At 44.0% G+C, this 11,891-nt stretch overlaps 1 protein-coding gene across 1 annotated transcript; it reads right to left on the bottom strand.

Moving 5' to 3' along the window:
- Nucleotides 1-7,432: 7,432 nt before the first annotated feature.
- LOC137533471 (olfactory receptor 5V1-like) lies at nucleotides 7,433-8,389 on the bottom strand. The gene has a single exon (XM_068254854.1). It carries the CDS (start codon nucleotides 8,387-8,389, stop codon nucleotides 7,433-7,435), a length of 957 nt encoding a protein of 318 aa, XP_068110955.1.
- Nucleotides 8,390-11,891: the final 3,502 nt, after the last annotated feature.

The raw sequence follows: 11,891 nt of genomic DNA on the forward strand, positions 1-11,891 counted from the left end.
TGGAGCCACAAACAGCCTATCAGATTTGTTAGATTGATTTAAGCCATTCTGTTATTGGCAGTGTTCTCAAACTGGGTGGGTAGGTGACACAATTGGTCACTTGGTGACTGGGTCTAATATTCAGGAAAGTGGGTGGAGCCTACAGCAGCCAATCAAAATTCACCTTTTGATTTTCAAGGGGAATATTTACATTTCTGCCATTAATACACTCTTAATGGCAGAGACCTCAAATCTAGTACAGTCAGTCACTGGGAGACTGGGGTTTAAATTCTAAAAAGGGAGCGGGCCAAAAATCAGATTTGTTTAATTTCAATGGTAAAATGCAACTTATTTATGCCAAAGACCCCACAGCTCATAAAATTGGTCATTGAATGACTGAATGTCAAGGTTAGAAATAGTGGGGGGAGCCAAAAACAACTAACTTTTTTCATGGGAAAATATAAACTGCATCTTTTCTTACACTGTTAATGGCAGGGTTCTCAAACTTGACACAGTTGGTCACTGGGTGACTAGGATTAATATTCGAAAAAGTAGGTGGAGCCTACAAGAGCCAATCAAAATTCACCTATTGATTTTCAAGGGGAATATTGAAACTGCAGCCATTCTTACACTGTTAATGGCATAGGCCTCAAACCTGCTACAGTCGGTCATTGAGTGACTGGGGTTAACATTCTGTAAAGAGGCAGAACCAAAAACAGCCAGATTTCTTTGCTGGATGAACTGCTTCCATTAGCACAATTTTGATGCCAGGAACCCAAAAGCTCACAAACTTGGTCATTGAGTAGTGACTGTGTGTCAAGGTTACAAAAAGTGGGTGGAGTCAAAACCAGATTTTTCTGGGAAATTGTAAACTGCAGCCTTTCTTCACTGTTAATGGCAGGGTTCTAAAACTTTGCACAGATGGTTACTGGGTGACAGGGATTAATATTCAGAATAATGGGTGGAGCCTAAAAAAGCCAATCAAAAATCACATGTTGCTTTTCAAGGGGAATATTAAAATTGCTGCTATTCTTGCACTGTTAATGTCACAAGCCTCAACCCTGGTACAGTTGGTCATTGGGTCTCTGGGGTTCAAATTCAGAAAAGGGGACAGAGCCACAAACAGTGAATCAGATTTGCCAAGGACCCCAAATTTCACAAATTTGGTCTTTGAGTGACTGTGTGTCCAGGTTACAAAAAGTGGGCAGAGCCAAAAACAAATTTCACTGGGAAAATGTAAACTGCAGCCCTTCTTACACTGTTTATGGCAGGGTTCCCAAACTTTGCCCAGATGGTCACTGGGTGACTGAGATTAATATTCAGGGAAGTGGGTGGAGCCTATAATAGCCAATCAAAATTCATCTGTTGATTTTCAAGGGGAATATTTAAATTGCTGCTATTTTAATTAAAATAATTTAATTAAGTTAATAGCAGATGCCTCAAACCTGCTACAGTTGGTCATTGGGTGACTGGGGTTGAAATTCAGAAAAGGGTGTGGAGCCACAAACAGCCAATCAGATTTTTTCATTTCAATGCAAATTATTGATGCCATAGACCGCAAAGCTCACAAACTTGGTCATTGAGTAATTGACTGTGTGTTAGGGTTAGAAAAAGTGGGCAGAGCCAACACCAGCCAAATACATACCCGGCAACACCGGGCAATCAGGGGAGATGGGGATGTTCTGGCTGAAGTACTGGATACTCATGCAAAATGCCTGCATGCTCATGCGGCTGTTTGAGGAGGTGACAAACCTGGTGAGTCGCAGTGAAGGTGCCTTCAGCGACTTGATTCCATATGCTTTCTTCCTGGAGCGTGCCGTGCGTAGAGTGGTGGATCAAACTGTGGAGGAGTGTGAACAGGAACAGGAGGAAGAGTTGTGGGATCAATTCTCAGCAGAACCAGATGATTCCTCAACACCTACGGCAGCACAGAGGGGGGAGGAGGAGGAGGAAGAGTCATGTGGGAAAGAGGAGTCAGATGATGAGGAAGGTGTTTTTTTTATTTTTTGAAGGAGGAGGCGGCCGGAAGAACAACCACAGCAGGTGTCGCAGGGGCTTGTGCTGCTCAACTTTCCCGAGGTATTGTTTGTGGCTGGGGGGAGGAGGAGATGGTGTCTTTCATGCTGTCCAGCCTGTTGATGGACCCCCGTATAAAAAAACTCATGGGGAATGAGCTGTACTGGGTGGCCACGCTACTAGATCCTCGGTATAGGCACAAAGTGGCGGAGATGTTTCCAAATCACCAGCAGGCAGAAAGGATGCAGCACTTGCAGAACAAGCTGGCAACTATGCTTTACAGTGCGTTTAAGGTTGATGTCACAGCACAATGGAATAAAGGTAACACTGCCAGTAATCCTTCTCCCATGTCCACGCAGGCAAGGACAGCACGCTCCAGCGATCTCATGGTGATGTCGGACATGCGGACATTCTTTAGTCCAATGCTTCGTCTTAGCCCTCCCAGATCCACCCTCCATCAATGCCTCGACCGGGAGGTAGCCGACTACCTGGCCTTAAAGAGAACCTGAACTGAAAATAAAAAGTTAAAATAACCATTAGAGATGGGCCGAACGGTTCGCCGGCGAACGGTTCCCGGCGAACTTCGGTGGTTCGCGTTCGCCTCCCGCAGGCGAACGTTTCCGGAAGTTCGGTTCGCCCCACAATGCACTATGAGGGTCAACTTTGACCCTCTACATCACAGTCAACAGGCCCAGTGTAGCCAATTAGGCTACACTAGCCCCTGGAGCCCCACCCCCCTTATATAAGGCAGGCAGCGGCGGCCATTACGGCCACTCGTGTGCCTGCATTAGAGAGAGTAGGGCGAGCTGCTGTCTGTCTCTCATAGGGAAAGATTAGTTAGGCTTAGCTTTTCCTGGCTGCATACCTGTTCAGTGATCCTGCCGCTGCATACCTGTTCTGTGAACCCACCCACCACTGCATACCTGTTCAGTGATCCTGCCACTGCATACCTGTTCTGTGAACCCACCCACCACTGCATACCTGTTCAGTGATCCTGCCACTGCATACCTGTTCTGTGAACCCACCCACCACTGCATACCTGTTCAGTGATCCTGCCACTGCATACCTGTTCTGTGAACCCACCCACCACTGCATACCTGTTCAGTGATCCTGCCACTGCATACCTGTTCTGTGAACCCACCCACCACTGTATACCTGTTCAGTGATCCTGCCACTGCATACCTGTTCTGTGAACCCACCCACCACTGCATACCTGTTCAGTGATCCTGCCACTGCATACCTGTTCTGTGAACCCACCCACCACTGCATACCTGTTCAGTGATCCTGCCACTGCATACCTGTTCAGTGAACCCACCACTGCATACCTGTTCTGTGAACCCACCACTGCACACCTGTTCTGTTCAGTGGACCCGCCACTGCATACCTGTTCTGTTCAGTGGACCCGCCACTGCATACCTGTTCTGTTCAGTGAACCCGCCACTGTATACCTGTTCTGTTCAGTGAACCCGCCACTGCATACCTGTTCTGTTCAGTGAACCCGCCACTGTATACCTGCTCTGTTCAGTGAACCCGCCACTGCATACCTGTTCTGTTCAGTGAACAGTTTGGTGTGTCAGTGTGAAGCAGTACCTTAATTACACTCCCTGTTTGATGTATACACATGCAAGATGTTTTAAAGCACTTTAGGCCTGTCATTTAGCATTCAATATGATTTCTGCCCTTAAAACGCTGCTTTGCGTCAAATCCAGATTTTTCCTGGGGACTTTTGGCGTGTATCCCACTCCGCCATGCCCCCCTCCAGGTGTTAGACCCCTTGAAACATCTTTTCCATCACTTTTGTGGCCAGCATAATTATTTTTTTTTTCAAAGTTCGCATCCCCATTGAAGTCTATTGCGGTTCGCGAACTTTAACGCGAACCGAACCTTCCGCGGAAGTTCGCGAACCCGGTTCGCGAACCTAAAATCGGAGGTTCGGCCCATCTCTAATAACCATACACAGGTCATACTTAGACAAGACAAGACAAATAACATTTATATTGCGCTTTTCTCCTGGCGGACTCAAAGCGCCAGAGCTGCAGCCACTAGGACGTGCTCTATAGGCAGTAGCAGTGTTAGGGAGACTTACCTAAGGTCCCCTACTGAATAGGTGCTGGCTTGCTGAACAGGCAGAGCCGAGATTCGAACCCTGGGCTCCTGTGTCAGAGGCAGAGCCCTTAACCATTACACCTTCCAGCCACCTCCCATGTAGTCTACTCCCCCACCTCTTTCTCCTCTCCTGCATCCCATTTGCCCACTGTGAGCAATGGAATTCTCCAGCCTCCATTTTAAAAATGGCCGTTACCCCATAACAGCTTCCTGGTCAGCACACTGTTAAACTGTAATATCACCCACTTGAGCCATAGGGAAACATGGACATTACCTTACACATTCATTTGTCACTGACAGCTGCTGATGTATAACTGACAGCAACTGGTATATTTCAGTTCTGACGAAATACTGTCAGAACTGGAAGGAATCACTGTAAGAAAAAAATGGTGAGCTTCTGAGAGGATCTGACTGTGAGATTAGTATATAATATTCATTGGCAGCTACGTCATGTGTTTATTTTAAATCATTTTACTCGCTTCAGGTTCCCTTTAAGTTTGGATGTAGACACTGTGAGCAGCGATGAACCCTTGGACTACCGGGTGCGCAGGCTTGACCTGTGGCCAGAGCTGTCACAATTTGCCATCCAACTTCTGTCTTGCCCTGTCTCAAGCGTCCTGTCAGAAAGGACCTTCAGCGCAGCTGGAGGCATTGTCACTGAGAAGAGAAGCTGCCTAAGTCACAAAAGTGTTCAGTACCTCACCTTTATCAAAATGAATGAGGTATGGATCCCGGTGGGCCACTGCCTGCCCGAAGATTAAGTAAGTCCACACACAGAGCATCTCTGCCTGCACGCTGTTTGACTGCCTGCCCCAAGACTTAGTCGCTCCCCACACAGCATCTCTGCCTGCAGGCCACTTGACTGCCTTCACCGCCACCACCAAACAGGGTCCAGGACTCTAGGCGGATTCCTGAATTTTTAAGGCCGCTACTAGCAGCTGCTGCTATAATAATTTTTCTGGTGCGTGTACATGCCTGCCTAACTTTTCTGGCTGCACTGCAGCTGCACCAACAAAACAAAAGGCATGTACATGTGTCAATTCCCCTTCGTGATCATTGACTTGAAGGGGCTTGCATATCACAATGAAGCAATGACCGCCGGCTATATGAGTGTGTCGGGGGGGGGGGGGGAACCCAATATAATAAGGTCGTTGCTTCATTGTGGATAGACCAAATTCGATCAGCTGGACAGTCACTGTTGTTCTGTCATTGAGCTACCTCAGCCCGGCGACCATATGGGCTTGAAAACCGCCATGGCCTGCACTCTCGCCATGGTGCGCACCAGTCCAGCACATCCGTCACTACACAAACAGCTGTTTGCGGTGCGTTACACAGTGAGTTTGGTCTGTCAGTGTGAAGCAGTACTCAGATGTTAGACCCCTTGAAACATCTTTTCAATCACTTTTCTGGCCAGCATAACTGTTTCTAGTTTTCAAAGTTTGCATCCCCATTGAAGTCTATTGCGGTTCGCGAAAGTTTGCGCAAACCGAACTTTTTGCGGAGGTTCACGTTCGAGGTTTCGCAAACTGAAAATGGGAGGTTAGAGCCATCTTTATCCACAAATAGAGCAGTCTAAATTCCTGGAGAGTGACCACCAGTGGTGGAAACCCCAACTGATGGAAATCTTCTGCAAGCTTTGAAAGTGGTTGCATTTCTCAGCAACTCAGAAACCGTGAGTACACCCAACACTCACCGTGAAAGGTGCTAATTGAAGTCTGCACTATTGGCTCCGGGTATATTTAGTTTCGTCTTTTTTCAGTTTCCTGGGAGCTCCAGGACAACCCATCAAGCCTCGCTTAAAGTATTAGAACACTTATAAACAAGAGGGCTCTTTTTGATTGCATCTTCTCCCCTTCCTCCCACAAACACATGCACACACAGACACAGTCACAAACACACATTTAAGTAAATTACAACCCCTTCCTTAAGCTACTCACACGTGTTTGGTTAGGGTGGCTGATAAAGTCCACCTCAGGTAAGAATCTAGTATGTGTACAGAGCTCCAACATCTAAGAGCTTTAGCAACGTCCATTGCTTTAGCACCTCTGAAGCGCATTGTTCTCCTTTTCAAACCACCCATCAGAAGCCACTCTGTCATGTGCCATACGTCGTTCTTCCTCCCTACTCCATAGCAACAGACTTGCTGCTAGGCTCTAGGCTAGTGACATGTCTGTATGGAAGTTGAACCCAAACTGTCATCTGAGAGCTCAAATCCTGATCCCAACAGTCAACATGTGTACGAGACTTGAGCCAGTCCATTCTAAAGATATCCTTTGTGAAATGTCCTACTCTTTCTTTGAACCTTGTCACTTGTAGGCAAATGCCCCTCTGCCTGCCTCCACCACAGAGCATCTACATAACTGTCAGGCATAAAATCAAAAATCAATTCTTTATTTTTATCTGGTAAACAAGTAATAAGGATGCTAATCAGGCAATCCAAAAGTTAAAATCTCTATTACTTTTCTTGTTTATAAATGACCATTCCCCAGTTTTTGGTACGTTGCCACAAAAATGAAGTTGCAGGGCATGCGGGGTTGTCTGTTTTTGCTTCTTTATTTATCCTCAGACTTAACTAATGTACAGAAGCAAAAAAGGACAACCCAGCATGCCCTGCAACTTTCTTTGTGTGGCAACGTACCAAATAAGAGTCAGGTAAACTGGGAAATGATCATTTATAAACAAGAAAAGTAACAGAGATTTTAACTTTTGGATTGCCTGGTTAGCATCCTTATTACTTGTTTACCAGATACAAATAAAGAATTAATTTTTGATTTTATGCCTGACAGTTACACTTTAAGCATTAAGTAGCTGCTCTATTTGTTTACACAGAATGGAAGTAAGAGTGACTGAGCGGAGGTGTTGAGAAAAGCTGAGTGTGACTGATGTTTTGGCAGGGCTCACATTTCCTTTTAATAAGCAGTCTATTGTTTGTCGGTTGGTTTGTAAGGACTAACTTGAACATAAAGAACTATAAAGATTTGTTGTAAACGGACATAGTAAATAAGAAAGACACAATCACAATTGTTGAACATTTCTTGACCAGCAATCCACTCGTTCAATTCACAGTGTGCCTTTTTTAAAACGTATCTCCAGGCAAATATTTTTCGTTAGTTTTTTTTACGTAAGTGATAAAGGATTACAACGTCTGTTTTTTTAACTATGGTTTGCGTCTCCTTGGAGATTTACAGTCATGGAGATGAAAATTAAGCATCATTTATACATTTTGCTGAGCATTATACCCTGAGAAATACAGTATATACTCCATTTCCAACCAGTATAACAACTGCAAAAACCTTTGAGATATTCTGCTGTCCAAAACTGTAACATGGTCTTATCTCCCAGAACGTGGCACATGGGGAAAGGACTTTGTGGTAAACATTCTCCTCAGACTTCCTTTAACCTCCTGGTTCCGTATGCTGTAGATAAGGGGGTTCACCATGGGAGTCACAACTGTATAGATAATAGATACCGCCCTGTCTTTTTCAGGTGAATAGGTGTTTCGAGGTCTCATATATATGAAGCTAATGGTACCATAGTAGAGACATACTACAGCGAGATGGGAGGCACAGGTGGAGAAAGCTTTGTATCTTCCATCAGTTGACTGGATTTTCAGGACTGTGGAAATAATTTTCACATAAGACATAATTATCAGCGCAAAAGCACAAAGGGCAACAAGTCCTCCAGAGACGTATACAGCTATTTCATTTGTTAATGTATCCTTGCAAGACAACCGGAATAGAGGGGGCATTTCACAAAAGTAGTGGTTAACATGATTTGTTCTACAGAAAGGCAACTGGAACGTAAAGAAAGCATGAGAGATGGAGTTGATAAAGTTAGCACACCACGTCCCAACTGCCAACTGGATACAGATCTGCTTACTCATAATGGTGTTGTATCTCAAAGGGTTGCAGATGGCCACATACCTATCAAAGGCCATGATAGCCAAAAGTACACATTCAGTTCCTCCTAACGCTAAGTGAAAGTACATTTGGGTTGCACAGCCCAGGAAGGAAATACTCTTGTCTTTGGCTAAAGTATTGACTAAAAGTTTTGGCACAATGGCAGATGAAAAGCAGAGGTCAACGAATGAGAGGTTGCTAATAAAAAAGTACATTGCTGTGTTAAGTTTAGAATTGCTTCTCACTACTATAATAATGAGGACATTACCAGTAACAGTAGCTAAATACATAATTAGAAAGATAACAAAATATATTTTCTGTAAGTACATATCAGTGGACAGTCCAATGAGGATAAATTGGAGTGGGGTGGTTTGGTTTATATAATCCATAACATGTATCAGTATCTGTATGAAGAAAAACAAAAAAAACGTTTTTCAGTAATGTACTCTGAGGCTGAAGATCTTTAACTTTTAAACTGGGATAAAACTTTAACATAACACTCAATAAAAATGTGTTTCCCTACTTTTTCATTACCCATTCAGTTGCCATATTTGATTTTGTGCACAAGTAATATTGCTTGTTTACAAATTACAAGTTCCCAAAGTACAGTGTATCTGCTCTGAAAGCTGCCATTGAATTGTATTTATAGCTGCTGTATTTATATATTAAAATCTATCTAGGGATCCTTTCTCAGTTCTCTCTGCTTCTCAGCTCAGATCAGTTCCATTTCAGTATCCTGCTGGCTGTATACCAATTGTAACAACAATTCATCCAGACTGCCTCTCCCAACCGTAAAACATGGCGGGGGTTCTGTGATGATCTGGGGTGCTATTTCTTGGAAATCTGCTGGGCCAATGATTTCCCCTCATGGAAGATCTAACAGCCAATACAATTTAGGAATTTTGGGCGACCCAGTTCATCCTATGGTTCAAGAACCATTTCCGGAAAGGAATGCCATCTTTCAAGATGATAATGCCCCAACCCATACAGCTAGAATTGTTAAAGAATGGCACGACAAACATTCTAATGAAGTTGAGCATTTCATCTGGCCACCACAATCCCCAGACCTCAACATTATTGAGCATTTATGGTCGTTTTTAGAGATTCAAGTAAGAAGTCGATTTCTGCCACCATCATCTCTAAAAGAACTGGAGGGTGTTTTAACTGAAGAATAGGCTAAAATTCCTTTCGAAACAATTCACAATTTGTATGAATCAATACCTTGGAGAATTGAGGCTGTAATTGCTGCAAAAGATGGACCTACACCATATTACAATATATTTTGTTGATTTTCAAGGTCTTTCCATTATTTTGTCCAACCCCTGTATATTGCGGCTTTAAACTCTGTCAGATTGGCTATCATTCATAAAGCATTCCCGCATGCGGAAATGCGTAATACCGCTGACTTTACCGAGCACTGAGCAAGTTGTGTATTCATAAAGCCTCTTTCTGTATGCGGAGCTGACATTCCCGTGCAGAGTGACAACATACCGCCTTGTGCGGTGTTGATACGTGTTGATACGCAGGTATCCAGAAAAAGTATCAAAATGTTCATTCATAAACATTTCCGCATAGCGGTATGCGGAAGGAGATTACCGACCCCCTGGATGTAGCGGGAAGCTTGCGGAGTCCTTGTAAGTGAATGGGACGGACCTCCCACACATCAGCAGAGAGAACACCGCATAGAGGGACTCGGCCAGCTTTTCTGTTTCCGCATGCCTACCGCCCGCCTACCGACACCATTCTCCAGAAAACCTCCGCACTGCTACCGCACCAGGCACAATGTTTATGAATGGCCACCAAGAAAGCTAAACTACCAACGGCGGTATTCTCCCGCACGGGTTCTCCTTACCGCCAGCAAGTTTATGAATGATAGCCATTGTGTGAAACATTGTGTCATTCAGCTGTGACAATAAAACATCATATTTACTTTTTCAGCTTTTAAAAAGAAAATATAATTGTGGGATTCTTAAAAAAAAAAGTATTATTTTAGGAGGAGTATATATTGTTTTACTAATCGGTTTATGTTGAGCTCAGGTTTGCTTTAACAATAATTTAAAAGGAAGACTGCAAAAAAGGTCAGAAATTATTTCATGGAATAAACCCGCTTTCTTGGGTCAAACTGAGTTCCAGTGTGATGCATGAAGGCACTTTAACCCTTGCAATCCTGTTGCAAATGGCATCTCAGGGCCTGAAATCCCCTCCTTTGAGGTGCTCAAATGTATCCATTTTATAGGCTTTTGGGAGGTATGCTGTACTAAATCCCTATTCCAAACATAAAGCTACTTCAATTGTGTCTACAGATTCAGAAAAAAAACACCAGGTTTCTTTTCATTTTTAGCATTTTTTTTTTCATTATAAACCATTTTTATTGATCTTTTTCACAATTACATAAATGGTATGTGTATTCAAAATCTTAAGAAATGTATACAGTAGTAACAAGAAAAATACATGAAATAGCAGTCAATTACATTGAAGAATCAACTACAGCGTTGACCAATTTTCTGGTATAAGGTATAACATATGTCTTATGACTTCATAGACTGAACATGCAAGTCAAACCTACCTATACCTGTCAAACATACCTTAACCTGCTGAGCGTTCTGGACGAGCTGAGCTCGTCCAGAGACGCCGGAGGGTGCCGCTCAGGCCCTGCTGGGCCGATTTAAACGAAATAAAAAGGAGCACATGCAGCCGGCACTTTGCCAGCCACGTGTGCTACCTGATCGCCGCCACAGCGCAGCGATGCACCACGTGCAGCGGCGAAAGAGGGTCCCCCCAGTCGCCCGAGCCCAGCGCAGCCGGACCAAACAGTTCCGGCCAGCGATAAGGGCTGGATCGGAGGCGGCTGATGCCAGGACGTTGGCTGACGTCCATGACGTCACTCCGCTTATCGCCATGGTGACGAGGAAAGCAAAACAAGAAGGGCCGCTCATCGCGGCCCTTCTTGTTACTTCTGATCGCCGGAGGCGATCAGAAGTGTGGATTAGGAGCGCCCTCTAGTGGGCTTTCATGCAGCCAACTTTAAGTTGGCTGCATGAAATAGTTTTTTTTTAATTTAAAAAAAAAACGTCCGGTCGCCAGCCTGGCGATCTTAATAGAACGCCAGGCAGGTTAAGAATCAAAAGGCTGACAGGTATAAAGGGTAGAAGCTAAAGTGGACCAATCCTGTTCATTCCAGTTGGACCTAAAGTAGGGCCTTCGAACAGGTGGTAGTACTTACGTTATTATATGCTTGAGATGTACAGTAAGTCTTAACGGGGGAAACAACAATAACAGATGAGTGTAAGTAAGCTTGTATGTGATGGGAGTCTCGTCTAATGCACCGCTAGAGAGTGCCAGTATATGAGGTATCTAGATGATAATAAAAGATGAGGAGGCAAAAGAGGTCAATTCCGCAGGTAAATTATAAAAATCAGTGTTATGGTGGCCATACATGGTACAATTTTTTCATACAATCTTACCATTTCTATGTAATATAAGGGAACTGCCTATATTATCCTTTCAGTATATTCACTTAATTTACCCTTATATTACATAGAAATGGTAAGATTGTATGAAAAAAATTGTACCATGTATGGCCACCATAAGAAGTTCCAAAAGTTCTGTTGCTAATTCTGACCTCCATCGTCAGGTTCTTCTTAACCAATGCTAATAATTGGGGGATAGCAAAATCTTTTTTAGCATTTTTTTTAATGCTGAGTAGAGGTAGTGGCAAACACAGGCAGCCAGAGATGGATTAAGATGTAATGGAGCCCTAGGCAAGGTAGTAGATTTAGCCCCCCATGTGGTAAGCTGAAGTGAAGAGAGGTCAAAGAAGGTGGCAGGTGGGCCCCTTGACACACACTAGGCCCCAAGCACCTGCCTAGGTTGCCTGATGGATGATCCTGC

The sequence above is a fragment of the Hyperolius riggenbachi genome, chromosome 9 (genome assembly GCF_040937935.1).
Source record: "Hyperolius riggenbachi isolate aHypRig1 chromosome 9, aHypRig1.pri, whole genome shotgun sequence".
In the NCBI taxonomy this organism is placed as follows: Eukaryota; Metazoa; Chordata; class Amphibia; order Anura; family Hyperoliidae; genus Hyperolius; species Hyperolius riggenbachi.

Excerpts from the sequence above, each read along its gene's own strand:
- LOC137533471 (XM_068254854.1), bottom strand. The coding sequence starts at position 8,389 with ATGGATTATATAAACCAAACCACCCCACTCCAATTTATCCTCATTGGA.